The sequence below is a fragment of the Oryctolagus cuniculus genome, chromosome 9 (assembly GCF_051225735.1).
Source record: "Oryctolagus cuniculus isolate XC-2025 breed Fujian yellow rabbit chromosome 9, ASM5122573v1, whole genome shotgun sequence".
NCBI lineage: Eukaryota > Metazoa > Chordata > Mammalia > Lagomorpha > Leporidae > Oryctolagus > Oryctolagus cuniculus.
Genome location: NC_142875.1, coordinates 90531819 through 90552787, shown reverse-complemented (window position 1 = coordinate 90552787; position 20969 = coordinate 90531819). Strand labels below are relative to the sequence as shown.

General features: G+C 40.7%; 1 protein-coding gene across 6 annotated transcripts in view; it reads right to left on the bottom strand.

Moving 5' to 3' along the window:
• The window catches only part of RNF17 (ring finger protein 17), a 117524-nt gene extending 97313 nt beyond the window's left edge, over positions 1-20211 (bottom strand). For 3 of the 6 annotated variants that reach the window (XM_089304335.1, XM_089304336.1, XM_089304338.1), the window contains exons 1-6: positions 19018-19519; positions 15366-15460; positions 9523-9614; positions 6260-6377; positions 4615-4695; positions 1493-1593 (exon numbers count right to left, since the gene is read on the bottom strand). In XM_089304335.1, coding sequence (XP_089160461.1) covers positions 1493-1593; positions 4615-4695; positions 6260-6377; positions 9523-9614; positions 15366-15460; positions 19018-19213 — 683 coding nt within the window. In that variant the 5' untranslated portion in view covers positions 19214-19519. The other 3 variants (XM_051850672.3, XM_008259960.5, XM_089304337.1) reach the window with 2 other exon arrangements.
• Positions 20212-20969: the final 758 nt, after the last annotated feature.

Below are 20969 nucleotides of genomic sequence, written 5' to 3'. Positions count from 1 at the left end.
CCTGGCTCCAGCCATTTGAGGAGCAAACCGGCAGACTGAAGATCTCCATCTCACCCTTTCTATAGCTCTGCCTTACAAAAAAATTTTTTTTAAAAAAAGGGCCAGCGCCGCAGCTCACTAGGCTAATCCTCCGCCTTGCGGCACCGGCACACCGGGTTCTAGTCCCGGTCGGGGCGCCGGATTCTGTCCCGGTTGCCCTTCTTCCAATCCAGCTCTCTGCTGTGGCCAGGGAGTGCAGTGGAGGATGGCCCAAATGCTTGGGCCCTGCACCCCATGGGAGACCAGGAGAAGCACCTGGCTCCTGCCATTGGATCAGTGCGGTGCGCCGGCTACGGCGGCCATTGGAGGGTGAACCAACAGCAAAGGAAGACCTTTCTCTCTGTCTCTCTCTGTCCACTCTGCCTGTCAAAAAAAAAAAAAAACAAAAAAAAACCAAAAACAAAAACAAAGTTGGAGAACTCAATTATTATGATTTCAAAGATAGTTATCAAAACAGTATGATACTTGCATAAGGACTTCAAAACATTTGTGGAAAAATCGAATTACAAGATAGGTTGATGTAAGTACAATTTTTTTTTTGAAAATCATGAATACTATTTTCATGATATGCATTTGCCATTTGCCATTAACCTTTTGAAGACCCCCTGTATAGGCTATTGGTATCAAACAGAAAACCCAGAAATAAGCCTATATATATATATATATAGCTAATTTTTGACGAGGAAAGGAGAACTTTCAACAAATGGTCCTAGGAAAACTGGATACACAATTCAAAAGAATGAAGTCAGACCCTTACTTTGTCATCACATATACACAAATTAATAAAATTGGATCAAAGATCTAAATGTAAGAATTAAAACTGTAACACACTTAGAAGAAAAAGTATGTGGAAGCCTGATTTTGGATTTGGCAAATATTTCTTGGATATGACATCAAAAGCACAAGCAACAATAGAAACAATAAATCAGATTTCATACATTTAAAAACCCTTATGGAAATCATTATCAAAAAAGTGAAAAGACAACCCAAAGAATAAGGGGTAATATTTTCAGGTAATATATCTGGTAAGGATTTAATATTGAGAATATATTTTTAAACACTCCAACATTCAACAAACAATAAATGGACAAAGATAGATATCGAAGATATATACACATTGTAAATAATGCTTAACACGAACAGTCATTAGGGAGATGCTAATGACATTTTAAATAAAAATCACAATGAGACATCACTTCATCAAGCATTGATGAGATGTGGGGAAACTAGAAATCCTGTATATTACTGGTGAGAAAGTAAAACAGTGCATGTAGTCACTGTGGAAAGCAGTTTGGTGGCTCCTCAAAAAGTTAAACACAGAATTACCAAGTGTCACTACTATATATTTAAAAATGCTTAATAAGAGTAACTGACTCTCCAAGATGAATATAATTACAAGTTAATATGAAATATTTCAGTTTTATCATGTTTCTATTTTTAATCTATTTATTACCTGGAAACAAGAGAAGCAAAAAGTTGATCAAATTGTTTCTCCATAACCTGCATGAGACTGTCTGTCTCCTCTTTTGCTTGATTCTGTATGTGTTCAAGTACCTGGGGAAACCAACATAAAAACTTAATTTGGTATATTTATTTTGTAGAAGTCATATGGTCAAGGTTTGAGGCTGTGGCATTGAGGGTTCACCTGCAGCTTGCAATGCAAATATCCCATATCACAGTGCTGGTTCCAGTTCCAGCTTTTTCACTTCTGTACCAGCTCCTTGCTAATGCAGCTGGAATGGCCATAGTAGGTGGCTCAGGTCCTTGGGCTCCTATCACCCACATGGGAGACTAGGATGGAGTTCCTGGATCCTAGCTTCTGCCTAGCTCAGCCCTGGCTGTTTGTGCCTTTTGGGGAGTGAACCAGATTGACATTCATTCTCTCATAATATCATTCTCTCTCTTTTAAGTAAATAAATCTTTATAAAAAGAGGTTGTATTGTCAATTTTATTTTTTAAAGATGTATTTATTTATTTGAAAGGCAGAGTGACAGAGAAAGGGGGAGGGAGAGGGGGAGGGAAACAGAAGAGAGGGATCCATCTGCTGGTTCACAACCCCAAATGGCTGCAATGGCCAGGGCTAGGCCAGGCTAAAACCAGGAGCTTCTTTCAGGTCTCTCACGTGGGTGCACAGGGCCTAGTACTTGGGCCATCTTCAGCTGCTTTCCTAGGTGTAGGGAGCTGGATCCGAAGTAGAGCGGCAGGGACATGAACCAGAGTTCATATGGGATCCTAGCACTGCAGATGGTGGCTTTACCTGCTATAGTACAGCACCAACCCTGTCAACTTAATTTTTTTTAAAAGATTTTATTTGAGAGGTAGAGTTACAGAAAGTGAGAGGGAGAGACAGAGAGAAGCCTTCCACCCCGCTGGTTCACTCCCCAAATGGCCGCAACGGCTGGAGTTGAATCGATTTGAAGGTAGGAGCCAGGATCATCTTCTGGGTCTCCCATGTAGGTGCAGGGGCCCAAGCATTTGAGCCATCTTCTACTGCTTTCCCAGGCCATAGCAGAGAGCTGGATTAGAAGAGGAGCAGCCAGGACTAGAATGGGTGCCCACATGGGATGTTGGCACCACAGGCAGAGGATTAATCTACTGCACCACTGCACAGTATCAACTGAGTTTTCAAAGTAATTTTTTAGACTTCAAAATTCCATATATGTGATTAGATTATAATAAATTAAGTCACAAGATTTAACTTTAAATCCTGGTATTTGTCATCAAGACCACATCTTGTCATTTTGTACTAATTTGGGAAAATGAACTAAAAAAACCAACTGGCAAGTTTTCTAAACTTTTTATTCATTACAGGAAATGAGTTATTTTGGACAGCTCAATTTCTTTCTGGCAGAATCCCCCCCCCCCCCCCCAAATCACAACCTAGAAACTTGAAATGGTAGTTATTCCACATATTTCTACTGTTAAACAGTTTTAAAAACTTTTGCTTAGGATCCATGACTCTTCTCCCTGTTACTTTTCCCCCAATTTCTTCCTTTTGTAATGCCCTTTAGAAGCAGATGACTTGTCTGGATTCATAGGCTCAAAGCTGGAGAGAAATTTTGTCTCAGAAGAATCATAGCCCAAGTCTCACCCACAGCTTTAGATGAAATTGTGGTCTTAGCATTGATGCTGGAATGGAGTGAATGTACTTTTCACTGAAAAAGATATTAATATTAGGGGCATAAGGTAGGTTGGCTTGAGTTGAACTGTGCTTCCTGCATTCAGACACTTAATTCCTAATCCTCAGTTCATCAAATTTGCTCTTCTCTATCGTATTAGTACTTATAATCTTATAATTGCTTCTCAAAACAGGTGTCATTTAATTTCCCCCTTTTCTCAGTAAAAACATTTTTATTTATTTGAAATATGGAAGAAGGGAAAGAGATCTTCTGTATGTTAGTTCACTTCTCAAATGTTTTCAACAGCCAGGGCTGGACCAGGCTGAAGTCAGGAGCTGGGAACTCAATCTGAGTATCACATGTGGGTGGCACAAGCCCACACACTTGAGCCATCACTGCTGCCTCCCAGGGTACACATTAGTAAGAAGTTGGATTGGAAGTATAGACAGGACTCAAACCCAGGGACTCTGATAACAGGAAGCAGGTACTCCAAGAGTTGTCTTAACTACTGTGCAAAATACATGCCTCTCAATGCTTTTCCTTTCTCACAGTCTTACATCTTGATACATTCATCATATCTCTCATTCCTCTTGTGAAATCTAACTTTTCATAGTGACTTTTAGCCAGTCCAAAATGTCCTGTCCTTCTGTGCAAAGCAGCAGCCATGATATAAATCAACTAACTTTTTAAACTCCTTGTTTTTAAATTTGTTGCTGGGTGCTTAAGAACTTTTCTCTTAGGGCTGGCGCCATGGGATAGCAGGTAAAGGCACCACCTGCAGTGCTAGCATTCCCTATGGACCTGGTTCAAGTCCCCACTGCTCCACTTCCAATCCAACTTCCTGTTAATGTGCCTAGGAAAGCAGCAGCAGACAGCCCAATTGGGCCCCTGCATCCACATGGGAGATCTCGAAGAAGCTCTTGGCTCCTGGCTTCGGTGTGGCTCAGCTCCAGCTGTTGTGGCCACTTGGGGAGTGAACCAGTGGATGGAAGATATCTCCCTCTCTTCCTCTGCCTCTCCTTCTCTGTAACTCTTTCAAATAAATAAATACATCTTTTTTAAAAAAAAACAGCTTGAATCTTGTCACCACAATAGTAAGTCTTTTTTTTTTTTTTTTTTTTTTTGATGCAGGGGGTGGGTAAAGCATGGAGGACAGAGAATAAAATTCAGTTGGAAGGTTCAGTCAAGTAATAAACAAATGTTGAAAAGATTATCTGTGATGCTGCTAGGATAAAAATTCAGCCAACAGGTAGAAGTCATAGGTTCTCAGCACAATAATGCTACAACGCAAATCCTGGTGGGCCATGGAGTAGTTTTCCATTCTTTTGTGTGCTTCTCTATTATAAAATTATCATGTCTAACAACTCAGTGCTAATAGGCACTAACCTTAGTGATAATGTGTTACATTTAAAAAGGTCACACTACACTTTTTGACAGAATAATTCAAAATGCTTACTTTTACGGCAGTACTTAATTGTTCAGAATTATATCCTGCTATCTTCAATGCTTCATCAATTTCTTCAGTAGTTTTAGTCTCCTAAAAAGGGACAGGAACCACACATAATTATAAAATAGATGCTTTGATACATTATAGTTGCAAAAACTTCAAACTAGCATTTGTTTACAAAAGCAATAGATTCACTACAGAAACCTAAAACTAAGTAGCAACACTTATATTCCTGTTTATTCCAAGATAAACACCATTAAGATTTTAGAATTTTGGTTAGGATAACATGAAGATACTTTTTTTAAAAAAAAAAATGAGATTAATGCCCTGTAACCATTTCTCAACTTAAAACCATCCTGAACAACTTATCATGCCAATAAATGTATACATACAAGGATTATAAACAGTGTCTGAAAAAAGATTATAATTTGGGGGCTGGCACTATGGAGTAGTGGGTAAAGCTGCCACCTGCAGGCTAGAATACTATATAGTTGCCAGTTCAAGTCCTGGTTGCCCTACTTCCGATCCAGCTCCCTGCTCATGTGCCTGGGAAAGCAGCAGAAGACGGTCCAACTCCTTGGACCCCTGCATTCATGTGGGAGACCAAGATGAAGCTCCTGGCTTGGGCCTGGTTTAGCCCTGGACATTGAGGTCATCTGAGGGGTAACCAGCTGATGGAAGATCTCTGTTTCACTCTCACTCTGTAACTCTGCCATTCAAGTAAATAAATCAATCTTAAGAAAAAAAGATTATAATTTGGCTTTGTTAAGATGTAACTTGAAGCAAAAGTCAGCAAGATGAAGTGCACTCCTTCCTGGCTCATTAATGACTTTAATAAAAAGATTTAGCACTTCATTTCACAGTACCTGGGAATTTGTTGTATTTCCAAATTTAAGCTGAAAAAATATTTAAAGTTATATAGTAGTGATAATATGTAAAATTCAACCCTCAACAAAAACAGTTATTGATGCAGTTAGGCCTTTTGTCACCATTAAAATAACTGGAAAATCACACTTAGAATTTAGAAACTTGGGGCCAGTGCTGTGGCAAGGTGGGTAAAGCTGCCGCCTGCAGTGCTGGCATCCCATAGGGACACTGGTTCGAGTCCTGACTGCTCCACTTTCAATCCAGCTCTCTGCTATGGTCTGGGAAAGCAGTGGAAGATGGCCCAAGTCCTTGGGCCCCTGCACCTGACTGGGAGACCTGGAAGAAGCTCCTGGCTTTGGATCTGCTCAGCTCTAGCCGTTGTGGCCATTTGAGGAGTGAACAGTGAGTGGATGGAAGACTTTCCCTGTCTGTCTCTTTCTCTCTCTCTGCCTCTCTGTAGCTCTTTCAAAATAAATCTTTAAAACAAGAATTTAGAAACCTGTACTTTATGTAAGTTTCACAGAATCTGAATTCACTAGTTTCAGAGAAGATAATATATACAAGTAAATATCTAGAACTCTGAACCAGAATTCTTCAAGGGTAGAATGGCTACCTTAGGAAAAAAGTGAATTGTTTAAGTATATAATAAAACAAGATATCTGAGGAAAGTTTATGTCTGTTACTTTTAAGCTTCCAAAAGAATCTATTAAGAATCCTGATAAAAGGTTAAGCTATTGCAGATGAAGTCAAATATTCGCTTTCCTTGTATTTATAATATTTTTCATACCAACATTACAGCTGATGAGTTCAAAAGAGTCCTGCATATGGAGGCTGAATGCTGTACCCCAATACCAAAAGTCAGCTGATCAGCAGTCCTTTTAAAGTCATGAGAACAATTCTTTATCCTGAAAAATGTCAAGGATATTATTTTAAATACCAACATTGATGGGACATTAACCTTCTATTGTGATTTTTTTACCTTTTTCAAAAATAATCCATATAATGACTTATTTTTTTTTTTTTTTTTTTTTTTTTTTGACAGGCAGAGTGGACAGTGAGAGAGAGAGAGGCAGAGAGAAAGGTCTTCCTTTGCCGTTGGTTCACCCTCCAATGGCCGCCGCGGCCGGCGCGCTGCGACCGGCGCACCGCGCTGATCCGATGGCAGGAGCCAGGAGCCAGGTGCTTTTCCTGGTCTCCCATGGGGTGCAGGGCCCAAGCACCTGGGCCATCCTCCACTGCACTCCCTGGCCACAGCAGAGGGCTGGCCTGGAAGAGGGGCAACCGGGACAGAATCCGGTGCCCCGACCGGGACTAGAACCCGGTGTGCCGGCGCCGCTAGGCGGAGGATTAGCCTAGTGAGCCGCGGCGCCGGCCTCATATAATGACTTATAAGAACACAGTAGGTTCTCGATTATTTATCTGAGTGAGGAGACAGAAATTATGAGTAAATATACTTTCATTTAAACTTTGTTTTTAAAGAATTCAGCTTCTTAAATGCCTAAGAAGAATATCTCTAAATTTACATTGTGATTAACTATTAATCTCTCTTTACCTGTTTTTTTTTTTTTTTTTGGTAGAGATGTTGATAATTGCTAAAGTATCTTAAGTTCATCATTAAAGTTTTATATACACAAAATCAGCTATTAAAAAGTATACTTATTGAGCCGGCGCCGTGGCTCAATAGGCTAATCCTCCACCTTGCGGCGCCGGCACACCGGGTTCGAGTCCCGGTTGGGGCGCCGGATTCTGTCCCGGTTGCCTCTCTTCCAGGCCAGCTCTCTGCTATGGCCAGGGAGTGCAGTGGAGGATGGCCCAGGTGCTTGGGCCCTGCACCCCATGGGAGACCAGGAAAAGCACCTGGCTCCTGGCTCCTGCCAGGATCAGCGCGGTGCGCCGGCTGCAGCGGCGGCCATTGGAGGGTGAACCAACGGCAAAAAAGGAAGACCTTTCTCTCTCTGTCTCTCTCTCTCACTGTCCACTCTGCCTGTCAAAAAAAAAAAAAAAAAAAAAAAAAAGTATACTTATAAGTCTGGAAAATTTACAAGAAGTAGTAACTTTAACCAATTTAATCACAAAGAAAAAATTACTTGCTTTCTCTTGTCTGTGGAAGCCAGAGTTTTTAGTCATTTTTATCTTTATCTTAGACTGGCTAGCACACAAGAAACATTTAGTGTTTGCTTAAGTATAAGCTTAAACTGTGTGGAAGAAACTATGATGCTGAAATATTACTCTTACTGGCCAGCGCCGCGGCTCACTAGGCTAATCCTCCGCCTTGCGGCACCGGCACACCGGGTTCTAGTGCCCGTCGGGGCGCAGGATTAAGTCCCCCTTGCCCTTCTTCCAGGCCAGCTCTCTGCTGTGGCCCGGGAGTGCAGTGGAGGATGGCCCAAGTGCTTGGGCCCTGCACCCCATGGGAGACCAGGATAAGCACCTGGCTCCTGCCATTGGATCAGCGTGGTGCACCGGCCGCAGCGCGCCAGCCGCGGTGGCCATTGGAGGGTGAACCAACGGCAAAAGACGACCTTTATCTCTGTCTCTCTCTCTCACTGTCCACTCTGCCTGTCAAAAAAAAAAAAAAAAAAAAAAAAAAAAAAAAAAAGAAAAAAAAAAAGAAATATTGCTATTACAGAGAGATATATTATGCCAAATAACTTTTCAATATTCTATGAAAAGTGAATGGTAATTCTTGAAAATATGTGAATGTATCAGCCTTGCAACATCCATTATATAATTCCTGTTTCAAAACATAAACAAAGTAGTCAAAAATACATTATGAATCAAAAGATACAATTTAAAAACATACAGCTATTTAAAGCTAAACTGTACTTAAATGAGGGAACAGTAGTTTATAACATAAGCATTCTTGAGATGGGGACTATAATGTAGAGAAAAACCCAGTAATTTGTAGCAAATCTGAGTACCTTTTGGGTTAGATTCTTTTACTGCGAAAGCTGAAATTTTACTTTTCAATCCTATTAGATATTACATGTATCTAGATAAGAATACAATTAGATAATAAAAATCTTTAAAAAAAATGTAAACTTGGGTAAGACTGAGATATGACTTCAGAAAAACTATACAAAATGTAAAAATACTGTGTTTCTTCATCTAACACTTATTGCACCTTTATTCTTATGTCCCACACCAGGGACACAGAAGAATAAACTGTGGCCCATGCCCATAGAGAGGCTTTTAGACTAGCAGGGGAGACATGTGAACAATTAAGTGAATAACAAGTAATATAGTCTTTAGTTTGGGTGTTTTTAAACCTTTTACTAATTCAAAAGAACATTTATTAATAGAAGTATGTATTTGTCAACTCTCACAGAACAATGGAAAAATTAAGAGAATTCCCAAATTACTATTTTTCCTTCTATAAATCATTTTTCAAACCACTTCTTAGGTAAGAGTTTGGCATAGTGGTTAAGACGGTACTTGCAATGTTCACACCCCATATCAGAGTGCCTGAGTTTGAGTCCTGAATCTACCCCCAATCCCAGGTTCCTGCTAATATCCATGTTGGGAAATAGCAGGTGTTGACTCAAGTACTTGGGACCCTACACACCACATGGGAGACCTGGATTTAGTTCCAGGCTCCTGGCTTTGGCGGTTACAGCCATTTGGGAGGTGAACTGGCAGCTGGGAGCTCTCTCTGGGTCTGTTTCTTTCTCTCTGCATTTCAAAGAAGTAAAATACTTTAAAAAAAAAAATTCTTAACATTTCTTCCCAAAGTTCTCCACACTGTATTTGTAACCGCTCTTAAGAATCAACTGAAATTTTTTTTCTATAACTCCTTCTCATCTAGCACCAAGAATTATTGTACTATCAACCTTTTTTGCTTGATGTACTAATCCTTGTTTTCTCCACTTTAAGTAAAAACTAATGCTGCTTCTTCAGGAGTTGGAGTCTCCATTTTGCTAACAGTTAAGATACAATATGAACTTATAGAAACAGCACTCTACAAACATAGATCTAAAAATGACATTTTATAATTGTAAATTATTTCAGAAATACACGGAAGTTTAAATACTAAGTATACACATAACATACATTTTAGGTTGCAATTTTCCCATTAAAGAATCTCCTTTAATACATTCATCCATTGGGTAGTGTCCTTGTTTCATATTTATAGTTGTAGCAACCTAAGTACAAAATATTAAAAAAAAAGCACAAAGTCATTCAATAAATTCCCATTATCTAGAAACCAAGCAACCATGTATATGTGTTTCACTGGCAGCTAAAATTAATAATAAACGTAAGGATCCTGAAACACCCTTTAAATCAAGGGAAAGCTGTACTTACATAATGCTTTTTACTCTGTTTAGATTTTTGGAAAAGTGTCAGTAATTTGGCAACTACTAAACAGGACATTCAGCTAACTAAAATATGTCATTCTACAATCCTAAAAGACTACTTGCAACATTGCAAAAATTTAAACATTTTACAACATTCAAAATTGTAAAATAGTAATAAATTTAACAAGAGAAATATAAACTGTTAAAGAGTTTGTTGGAGGTCATAAAAAAAGAACTGAATAAATGGGCATCATGCCACGTTCCCAAAGACAAAGCCTTAACATCCTAAAATTCACCTAACATAAAATTAATACAATTCAGGGCCGGCGCCGCAGCTCACTAGGCTAATCCTCCGCCTAGCAGCGCCGGCACACCGGGTTCTAGTCCCGGTTGGGGCGCCGGATTCTGTCCCGGTTGCCCCTCTTCCAGGCCAGCTCTCTGCTGTGGCCCGGGAGTGCAGTGGAGGATGGCCCAGGTGCTTGGGCCCTGCACCCCATGGGAGACCAGGAAAAGCACCTGGCTCCTGGCTCCTGCCATCGGATCAGCGCGGTGCGCTGGCCGCAGCGCGCCAGCCGCGGCGGCCATTGGAGGGTGAACCAACGGCAAAGGAAGACCTTTCTCTCTGTCTCTCTCTCTCACTGTCCACTCTGCCTGTCAAAAAAAAAAAAAAAACAAAAATTAATACAATTCTGAAGTTCATACAGCAAGATACATTGTATAATGACAAAAAAAAACCCACTTTAACATGATTCAGTATATTTATCGATTTACCACATAAGACTATCATAAAGCTCTGTAATAAAACTTGATACTGGTAAAATAAATGAATAAGGCTTTGAAATGAATCTACCTATCTACAGGAACTTAATATAAAATATAGGTGGAATAAAGATTATAAATGGAAGAAGGATTATAAACGGTGTGGAAAGTCAGCTTATCATTCTGAATAGTTATACATTCATTTCATATAAAATACATTATAAAAAGATTATATGCCTTTAAATACACAATCATTAAAATATCTGTGTATTTTCCAATCCAGCTCTCTGCTATGGCCTGGGATAGCAGTGGAGGATGGTCCAAGTCCTTGGGCCCCTGCACCTGCGTGGGAGACCTGGAAGAAACTCCTGGCTTCGGATTGGAGCAGCTCCGGCCGTTGCGGCCAATTGGGGAGTAAACCATCGGATGGAAGACCTCTCTCTCTCTGCCTCTCCTCTTTCTGTGTAATTCTGACTCTCAAGTAAAACATAAATAAATCTTCAAAAAAAAAAAAACCACAAAATATCTGTGAATATGTAGTGTTGAGATAGGAAGATCTGCTGTGTAGTCAAAGAAAATCTAGAAGCTATGAACCAATAAGCTAAATTTAATAAAATCAAAAGTGAAAGACTAAGAAAATAGCTTCACAGGACAAAGAGTTAATAACTTCTCACATTCTTACAAGTCAGAAAAAAGATAACTCAAAAGGAAAACAGGTGAAGTTTGAGACCTGTCAATATACTCAAATGTATGTATGAAAAATTGCTCAATTTCACTGTTAGAGAGGGAACTGCAATTAAAAACAGTTCTTGCTATCAAACTGCCAAGCACTAAAATAAATATGACAAATCTAAACACGGATTTTTTTGGATCTAGAAATTATAGACCTTGCTGATAGGATTTTTTTGGGGGGTGGGGGTGGATTTGAGAAATTACACAAAATTAGAAAAAAAATTTGAAAACCACCTAAATGTTTCGCAGTAAAAAGAAAATTACAGCACTTATGTACAATGGTTTATTATGCAGTTATTAAAGTAATGTAGATGACTTTCATGAATTAGGTGAATGTTGCTTTGTTGCTTAGAGAAATAAAGCAGACTACTAAAAGTTACATTCTCCCATTAAGTAAATGTACATCTTTTTAGGGAAAAGGGTATTCTTTATTCCTTTCTTTTTTAAAGATTTATTTGAAAGGTAGAGTTACCGAGAGAGAAAAGGAAAGACAAAGACATCTTCCATCTGCTGGTTTACTCCCCAAATGGCCACAAAGGCCAGGGCTGGGCCAGGCTAAAGCCAGGAGCTTCATCTGTGTTCTTCACATGGGTACAGGGGCCCAAGCACTTGGGCTATCCTCTGTGCATTAGCAGGGAGCTGGACAGGAAGTAGAACAGCCGAGACTTGTACTGGTGCCTATATGGGATGCTGCAGGCCATGGTTTTAACCTGGTGCACCATGGCACTGACCCCAAAACCATTTATTCTTATAACTCACTATAGTAAGAGTTTTCTTTTTCCCCCATTGCCTATCATTTAAATTTTATTTATAGGGGTAGTTTTTTGTTGCTTATAAATGAAAAAATGTGGTCAAATTTAACAAGTATTGTTCTTTTTCTCTCTGTCTCCTGATCTCTGTCTCTAGATCTCTCTATGCCCTCCTTCTCCCTCTTTTCCTTCTTTACCCCTTCCCTCCTGTCGGGTTTCCCCCAATAAGCATTTTCCCTTAAAAAAATTTAACAAGTATTTCTTCTATGGTTTCTGACTTCAATGATATATTTAACAAGGCTTCTTTATCCAAGATTATACAGTTATTTCTACTTTCTTCTGGTTGACAACTGAATGTGTCTAGTCACATGAGATTTTAGTATACGTTAAAAATTTTTAAAAAATTTATTTGACAGAGTTAGTGAGAGAGAGAGACAGAGAAAGGTCTTCCTTCTGTTGGTTCAGCCCCCAAAACAGCTAACGGCTGGAGCTGTGCCGATCTGAAGCCAAGAGCCAGGTGCTTCCTCCTGGTCTCTCATGCGGGTGCAGGGCCCAAGCACTTGGGCCATCTTCCACTGCCTTCCTGGGCCACAGCAGAGAACTGGACTGGAAGAGGAGCAACCGGGACTAGAACCCGGTGCTCATATGGGATGCTGGCAGCGGAGGATTAACCAAGTGAGCCATGGCGCTGGCCCAGTATATTCTTTCCTTATAGCCCGATATATTTTGTACTCAAGTCCAAAAGCTCAATGTCATTATTTCTAAAATAGTAGCTAAGTGTGATCCTATTCTTGAATAAAATATTTTGCTATGCAAAATTAGAAAATGATCACTAATCATTACTATCAATCAAAAGCAGAGAAAGTATGTTACTAGGAACCATACAAACATGAAAAATAAAGAATCTATGGTCACCAAACTTAGAAGTAATAAAGGGATAGCTATTAAAATAAAACAAAATCATTTTAGGCTTAAGTTTGAAGTAAACAGCATTATCTAGGCCTTCAATATTATAGGCATATTATAAATGTAAGTCTAATGTGATTATCTAGAAAATTTTAGAGCATATACAACATTCAAAAGTAATAAACTATATTCCCTAAATAATCTATCAATTCAAACTTTCCACTACTTAAAACTAGATTCTTCTATTTTCTCTATACCTTTTTTTTTTTTTTTTGACAGGCAGAGTTAGAGAGAGAGACAAAGGTCTTCCTTCCGCTGGTTCACACTACAAATGGCCGCTGCAGCCGGCACGCTGTGCTGATCCAAAGCCAGGAGCCAGGTGCTTCCTCCTGGTCTCCCATGCAGGTGCAGGGCCCAAGCACTAGGGCCATCCTCCACTGCCTTCCTGGGCCACAGCAGAGAGCTGGACTGGCAGAGGAGCAACCTGGACAGAACCAGCACCCCATCTGGGACTAGAACCCACAGTGCCAGCGCTGCAGGCAGAGGACTAACCTAGTGAGCCATGGCGCCAGCCTTCTCTATACCTTATTCCACATAAATATTAGGTGCTAGTAAAATAGAAACTTAAAAAGAGTGGTGACAATTTTAGGAAGGTTTCTTGAAGGACTCCTTTAAATAGGGATTAGCTCACCAGTGCATCTGCAAGATCTCAATATAGTCACTGGACAATTATCTGGGCTAATGGGGTGGGACAAGGTATATGGGACAGGTCACATATCTCCCAAAGAGTTAAAACTAGTCAAGATGATACAAAATAGATTTGTCATAACCCTAAAATCAAAGCCATTATTTGTGAACACATTATAAGTGTTCTTGTAGATATTACCCAAAATCCTAAATACAGTTCAAGTACAGTGACTTAAGGCCTTTAAGCATAACATCACTTTCCCCCAAAAGCAAAAAATTACTGCTAAAAATATTTTTTTGATAACAATATTAGACTAGGATGGACACTGGCAGGGTCACTTCCAGTCACCTGATCCTTTCCTTTTCCTTCACTCACCATCAGATTGAATGCGTCAGGGATCTACCGCAACCACAAAAGGGGGCTCCCTTTGTCTTAACAACAGAGCCGGCCACAACTGTGGAATCTCAGGTCAAAAAGAGATACCCACAATAGAGGGTATGACTTGTAAAACATAAAATTCTAAAATAAGATAGCTTTTAATATGTACATCTTTATTATAATTCAAACTTTCATAAGTTACAATACATATATGTGTATTTTATCATCTTTAAACTGAAACCAGTTAATCCACATGTAAATAATGAAGGAATGTGTTAATGATCTGTAAGCTTGGAGAGAACTTCTATATGACCCAGATTCGGTTCTTACAGTCAGGTGAGGCTGACAGAGCAAGAACACAACAAGTAAGACTTGTGCCTGTCAATTGTCTGCCTCACTGCAACAGAAAACAGACACAAATCATCAGCTGGTTTCTCCAGGAGAGGTGATAAGAATTGACAGATTAAGATATTTTTCTGGGAACATACTACTACATAAATTGAATTACCCTTGTATGTGTAGAAAATAGAAGGGATGTCCAGTAAAATTTATTTCAAATCTTTAATTTGTTCTCAAAAAGAGAACAAATTGATGAGTTGACAGATTTTAGTTCTAGTATAATTGTTCTATTTTTAGGTGTTTCTGCAGTAAATATTAATTTTGGCAGCTGTTTGGCTTCCCTGCCTTTTCATAGTATGACCTTTCTATAAATTCAATTACACTCAGGGCCTGCACTGTGGCTTAGCAGGTAAAGCTGCTAGCTGCAATGCCAACATCCCATACAGGCAGGCACTGGTTTGCATCCTGGCTGCTCCACTACTGATCCAGCTCCCTGCTAATGGCCTAGGAAAAGCAGAGGAAGATGGCCCAAGTGATTGGGCCTCTGCACCCATGGGGGAGACCAGAAGAAGCTCCTGGCTCAGCCCTGCCATCATGGTCGTCTGGGGAGTGAACCAACAGATGGAAGGTTCTCTCTCTCCCTCTCTCTCCATCTCTGTAGCTTTGACTTTCAGATAAATAAATCTTAAAAAAAATAAAAAATTTGATGACACTCAAAGGTTGAGGGACAGGGAGAGTTTGAAATTTTCTTGTGTGGTACTGGTGTGAACAAACAATATAAGGTTTAGAAAGGAATATACTCCATAGATAATAAATAAATAAATAAAAATAAATTTTCTATCTATGTCTCCAGTCAAAATATATAGGCAATAAATGCATGATTTTAGTCTATTTTTCTTCACTTTGAACAGTTGTAAAATGGAAAGTTTTTTCAGCAGCAAAAAATAAAGTTGTTAGTTTCCAACTGTAAGTTTGCTTTTTCTCTAACATTCTTACTTTTAACATTAGGCTATGATATATTAAATCTGAAAAAATCATAAAACTTACCTCACAACCAGGGCACATAATTGTGCTGAATTCTTCAGTTATTAATAAGCATAGTTCACAAAAAGTGTGACCACACTGAAGTTCGTGGTGGCGACCTGTTGATGAAATTCTATTATGAATTCAACTTTCCACAATGTATAGAATGGCAGTATCAAAGAGAAAAATCTAAAGAGGATTCTCTTGTTTAGAAAAAATACCTAGTTGAGTTAGAAATTAATGGCTTATGATACAAAATTCAGGAGAAACTACACAGCTCAGAAGAGGGAGAAAAATAAAGAAAAAAAATTAGAACTATATAATAAAATGCTTGCATTAATCCAGATAACTTTTATATATTCTAAAACTTTGAGCTTACCATATCTTCTAGAGTGTTCAGATATATTTCAGTTTTTCTTTGTAAATACTACAACCAAGAAACTGGGAATGCTATATCCAAAGTGCTAAGAAAACACCTTGTTCATTTGAGAAACTATATCATATAAATTGGTCTCTACCAATTCTGTTTCCAAGCCCAGTGTTCTTTCTGTTGAACCATACTGCCCTCTACTAGTTTATACTTCACATTTTTTAAGATTTATTTATTTGAAAGGTAAGAGTTATAGAGAGGTAGAGAGAGCGGTCTTCCAAGTGCTGTTCACTCCCAAAATGGCTGCAAAGGCTGGGGCTAGAATGATCTGAAGCCAGGAGCTTGGAACTTCTTCCAGGTCTCCCATGTGAGTGCAGGGGCCCAAGGGCTTGGGCCATCTTCTATTGCTTTCCCAGGCCATAGCAGAGAGCTGGATGGGAAGCAGAGCAGCTGGGTCTCGAACTGGTGCCCATATGTGGTGCTGGCACTTCAGAAGGCAGGTTTACCTGCTATGCCACAGTGCTGGCGCCTATAATTTCCGAAGTTGGAGTCAGTGAGGGCTGAAATGAGACACTGGTAAGATTGCTTTCTTACAATAATATATAGCACTGGAAAGGACAGAAGCTAGGACAGCAGCCAGATGCTACTACTGTCATACACACAACCTACCTAAAGGTCATCTGTACAGGAACAGGCAGTTAACAGAGCCGGTAAGACACCGGCATGCTACACTGGAGTATCTAAGTTCCACTTCTGGCTCTGGCTCCCGACTCTAGCTTCCTGCCAATGTAGGAGGCAGCAGTCTTGGCTCAAGTAATTGGGTTCCTGCCACCCATGTGGGAGACCAAATACTCTGTTGTGTCTATCTCTCAAATGAATAACAAATTCTTTTGAAAAGCTCATTTTCACAACCTAGCATTTACAAAAGGGAATACTATAGTCTTGATTGAAAACCTAATATTAAGATTTAAGTCCTTTAAGTAGAATCTGAAGTTTAATATCAACAACATATTTGTTTCAGCTAGACTTTTAAAAAAATATTCTGAAGGCAGACCAGTAGAGAAGGAGAGCCAGAGAGAGAGAAAGAGCGCATGAATCTTCCCCTATGTTTTTAGGTTCACTCTCCAAATACTGGCAACAGCTGAGGCTGGGCCAGGCCAGACTGAAACCAGGAGCCAGGAATTCCATGTCTGTCACATGGGTGCCAGGAACCCAAGTACTTGGGCTAGCATCTGCTGTCTCCCAGGTGCATTAATAGGAAGCTGGATTGGAAGTGGAGAAGGGACTTCATTTCAGGTATGCTGATATGGGATGTGGGCATCTCAAGTGGCAGCTGAATCCACTGTGCCACAATGCCACCCCAAAAGGTTATTTAAAAAAACCTTTTTTGGGGGCAAGAAAATAAGTAAAAAGAGAAAAATATACCAGATTAAAAATCAGTTATCTTTTGCTATCAAAAAGATTTGCTCTAGATGAATTTAAATAAGTGTATTAATTTTTTTTTTTTTTTTACAGGCAGAGTGGACAGTGAGAGACAGAGAGAAAGGTCTTCCTTTGCCGTTGGTTCACCCTCCAATGGCTGCCACGGCTGGCGCACCGCGCTGATCCGATAGCAGGAGCCAGGTACTTATCCTGGTCTCCCATGGGGTGCAGGGCCCAAGCACCTGGGCCATCCTCCACTGCACTCCCTGGCCACAGCAGAGGGCTGGACTGGAAGAGGGGCAACCGGGACAGAATCCGGCACCCAGACCAGGACTAGAACCCGGTGTGCCAGCGCCGCAAGGTGGAGGATTAGCCTATTGAGCCGCGGCGCCGGCCAAATAATTGTATTAACTTTTAAGAAACTTCACAATTCTTCAGCTGCCTGAAATATCTGAAATTTGCATACAACTACTATAAATTTTAAAGTCCTACATAAATCCCAGAGATATCACCAAAGAAGTAAAAACTCTTTTTAAATAAAATTTCTGATATTGTATACATCAAAAAATCCTGTGGTGCATAACAAAGCACTTTCACAATTCTAAATGAGTAATCACAATCTTTTCAATTGAGTATTTCTAAGCATTGCAATACAAATGTATGGAAGCACCATTAAGATTTAAAAAAAAATTTTTTTATAAATGAAAGTGCTTCCAATTGCTGGTTTACTTCCCAAATGTTTGCATTTGAAGCTGGGAACTCAATCCTGGTTTTTCACATGTGGGGCAGGATCCCAATCACTTGAGCCATTACCCCTGCCTCTCAGGTTCTGCATTAGCAGACACCAAATTTGGCAAGGAGGCATCTTCACCAGACTAAATGCCAGCCCCAGAACCACTGATTTTAAAGGGTTGTGTGCTTTGTAATTCTTATTTAATTCAAATGCAGATTTTCTATGTAGCAGCAGTAATTAAAACCACAAGTAGGAGAACTGCCTTTCCACTGAAAACACAACTCTCTGTACAAAGGTTCATATGTCCTGAAAGAAGTCCATTCCGAAAGATCAGGGAAAGCTGATCAAATGATTTTCACTTCGAGAATATAAACATTCAACAGTTTCACCAAGTGATGACTTTCTCAGTAGCTTCAAGAGCTGAGTCAACAATCCATGCCTGCCTGAAACACAGTGCTCAAAGGAAAGTTCTATTAAAATAATTTGAACCTGAGTTCACTTGAGTAGATGAAAAATGCATTGTATTTCTCGATGTATAGACCAAAACCAAAACAAAAAATACCTCCACAAAACTAAAAACGACAAGCTGCACAAAAGGAACTGTTCTAAACTGTGCTTTAACCCAAATTGAATCAAACAAAACTCCACCATTTTTTGTTTTAATCCACAATTTTAAATTGTAATCTATTTGTTACTCCAGCAAAAAAAAAAAAAAAAAACTACACCCTCCCACCCCCCCCCCAATTGTTTCATTCCTTGTTGACCCCAAGACAATAAGCTAAATTTCTATATCTACTCTTCCGTTTCAATTTTTGACTGTCAAGAAAGGAGGCGTAAGTTCTGATGTTCTTTCCCACAAACGGGTAACTACAGTTAATAACAATGCACTATTATTTGAAAAGAGCTATTAGAGAGGATTTTGAATGCTCTTAACATCAGCAAATCTGGGTTCCCCGAAGGCGGAAAGAAGCCCCCACGCCTACATGGCGGGAGGGTGAGAAGGCCTGAAGGGGAGGGAAGCCACCCCAACGACCCCAGAGTTTGTCCGAGGACCTCCTGGGGTGGGCTGTGACTCTAAGCAGGCCTGAGAGGCCGTTTTCCGGCCACCTGGCGGCAGCTGAGGGAAGCCCTGCCCCGCCCCCAGCCCTCACCCAGGCCTTGCTCCCGGCATACGTGGGCTGCCAGCCTGGGGCGGGATGCAGTGCCTCTTTCGGGCTCCTCACCGGAAATTACACTTCTTCCACACCGTGTGCACTGGATTTCGGCGGCATCCCAAGGCCAACTCTTCCTCCCCACCTGCCGATAGGAGGTCAGGGCGAGCCGAGCCGTCGAGGCCTCTGCCGCCATCTTTGCCTTCTTCGAGAAGTGAGGTTGGTGCCACGTGCCAGTCCCAGAAGCCCTTGTGGCTGCGACCAATCACCTGAGGCCAGCAGCTGTAGTTAGCCAATCAGTGTGCCCGGAGAGTAGAGCCCGCCCTGAGGTTGCCTGTGGGTGGTGCTTTGGCGCGAGTGGGGCTGTTTTCGGTTTTATCCAGGTCTCTGTTGCTAGGAGGCGGTCTTGGGGTTGGGAAAGGTCGTTTACTTATCAGCTCTCTACTCAAAGCGTCACCACCTTACACTTCTAGTTAACTCAAATTCAAGTTCCAGGATTATAAAACTTACATTGTGGAGGACTTCTCAAGCGGCAAACAACACTCAGTACTGAAGTGATCTCCCTTTTCCATTCTGCATCCGGGCCAGAAACCCTAAACCTGTCAGCCAGGGACGTTAAGGACTTGCTCAGCTGTGGTGGAGGCGCATATCAGTAGCTACCATTGAGATGAAAGTCAATTAACTTCACGATAACAGGTGATGCTCTTTACTACATTACTAACCGTTGCTGAGCCTAATGATAGGCTGCCGCTGTGTGCTAGGCGTGGCTGGGGATGTTAAGAGTTTATAACTAGGCACCGGTGCTTAGGCTTAGTGGATGGGTCCTTGGCCTGCGGTGCTGGCATCCCATGTAGGCTCTCCAGTTTGAGTCCTGGCTGCTCCACTTCCCATCCGCTCTCTGCTGTGGCCTGAGAAGGCAGGAAAGGATGGCCCAAATCCTTGGGCCCTTGCACCTGCGTGGGAGACCTGGAAGAAGCTCCTAGCTTCGGATCAGCCCAGCTGCGGCTGTTGCAGCCTAATGGGGAGTGAATCAGCTGATGGAAGACCTCTCTGTGGCTCTGCCTTTCAAATGAATGAATAACTTTAAAAATAAAAAAAAAATTATAACCAACAGGCTTCTTGCATGAGAAGTGCCTCAAATGGTGATTCTGCTAAAGGAGCTTGTGTTAAGTGCCAGGCACATGTAACAGACAGTGAGAGTTAACTACATGCCAACGAGAGGAAGTCACTGTGGTGTACAGTGGTGTGAAGTCTTCCTGGAAGACATACGGTTCACACCAGACCTTAAAATTTGGGTGGTACTTGTAGGAATAAACAAGAAATGAGGCATGGGGGGGAGGGCACATAAGCAACGGGAGGTAGATGGGAGAGGCAGTGGCCTCTTCAGAATTTAGCATATATGCCATTTATTGGGGGTATTAGCTTCCTTGAAGTTAGCTTTCTGGAGAAATATGTTGGGGAAGAATTTTTTACCTTGATTTTTGGACTAAGGAATTTGGACTTTATCCTTTAGAGTACAAGGGAAAGGTCTGTGAGAGAGGAATGAAGTAATCTGGCAGTGAAGTGACAGGTGTACGTATTGGGGAAGAAGAGGGCATGGTTGCCTTCAGCTGTCAAGAATAAAAGCATACATAGATTTCTCCTTTTCTCCTTTTCCTTCGTGTGTGTGTGTGTGTGTGTGTGTGTGTGTGTGTGTGTGTGAGACAGAGAGAGAGAGAGAGAGAGAGAGAGAGATTCTATTCCAAGCACTCTCCACCCATAAATCTTTGCACTTTGTTGCTTTCAGGAAAAATACTGACTCCTCAACCTATCTCCACTCTACCTATTTAATAGTTTCCATTCTAATATATAATGGAATTCAAGGTACTAAATAAGCCAATGTTTCCATAAAGTAGGTTGAGTCTATAATTTTTCTTTTATGATTTTTTTCTATCCCCCTCATCTGGTATGCC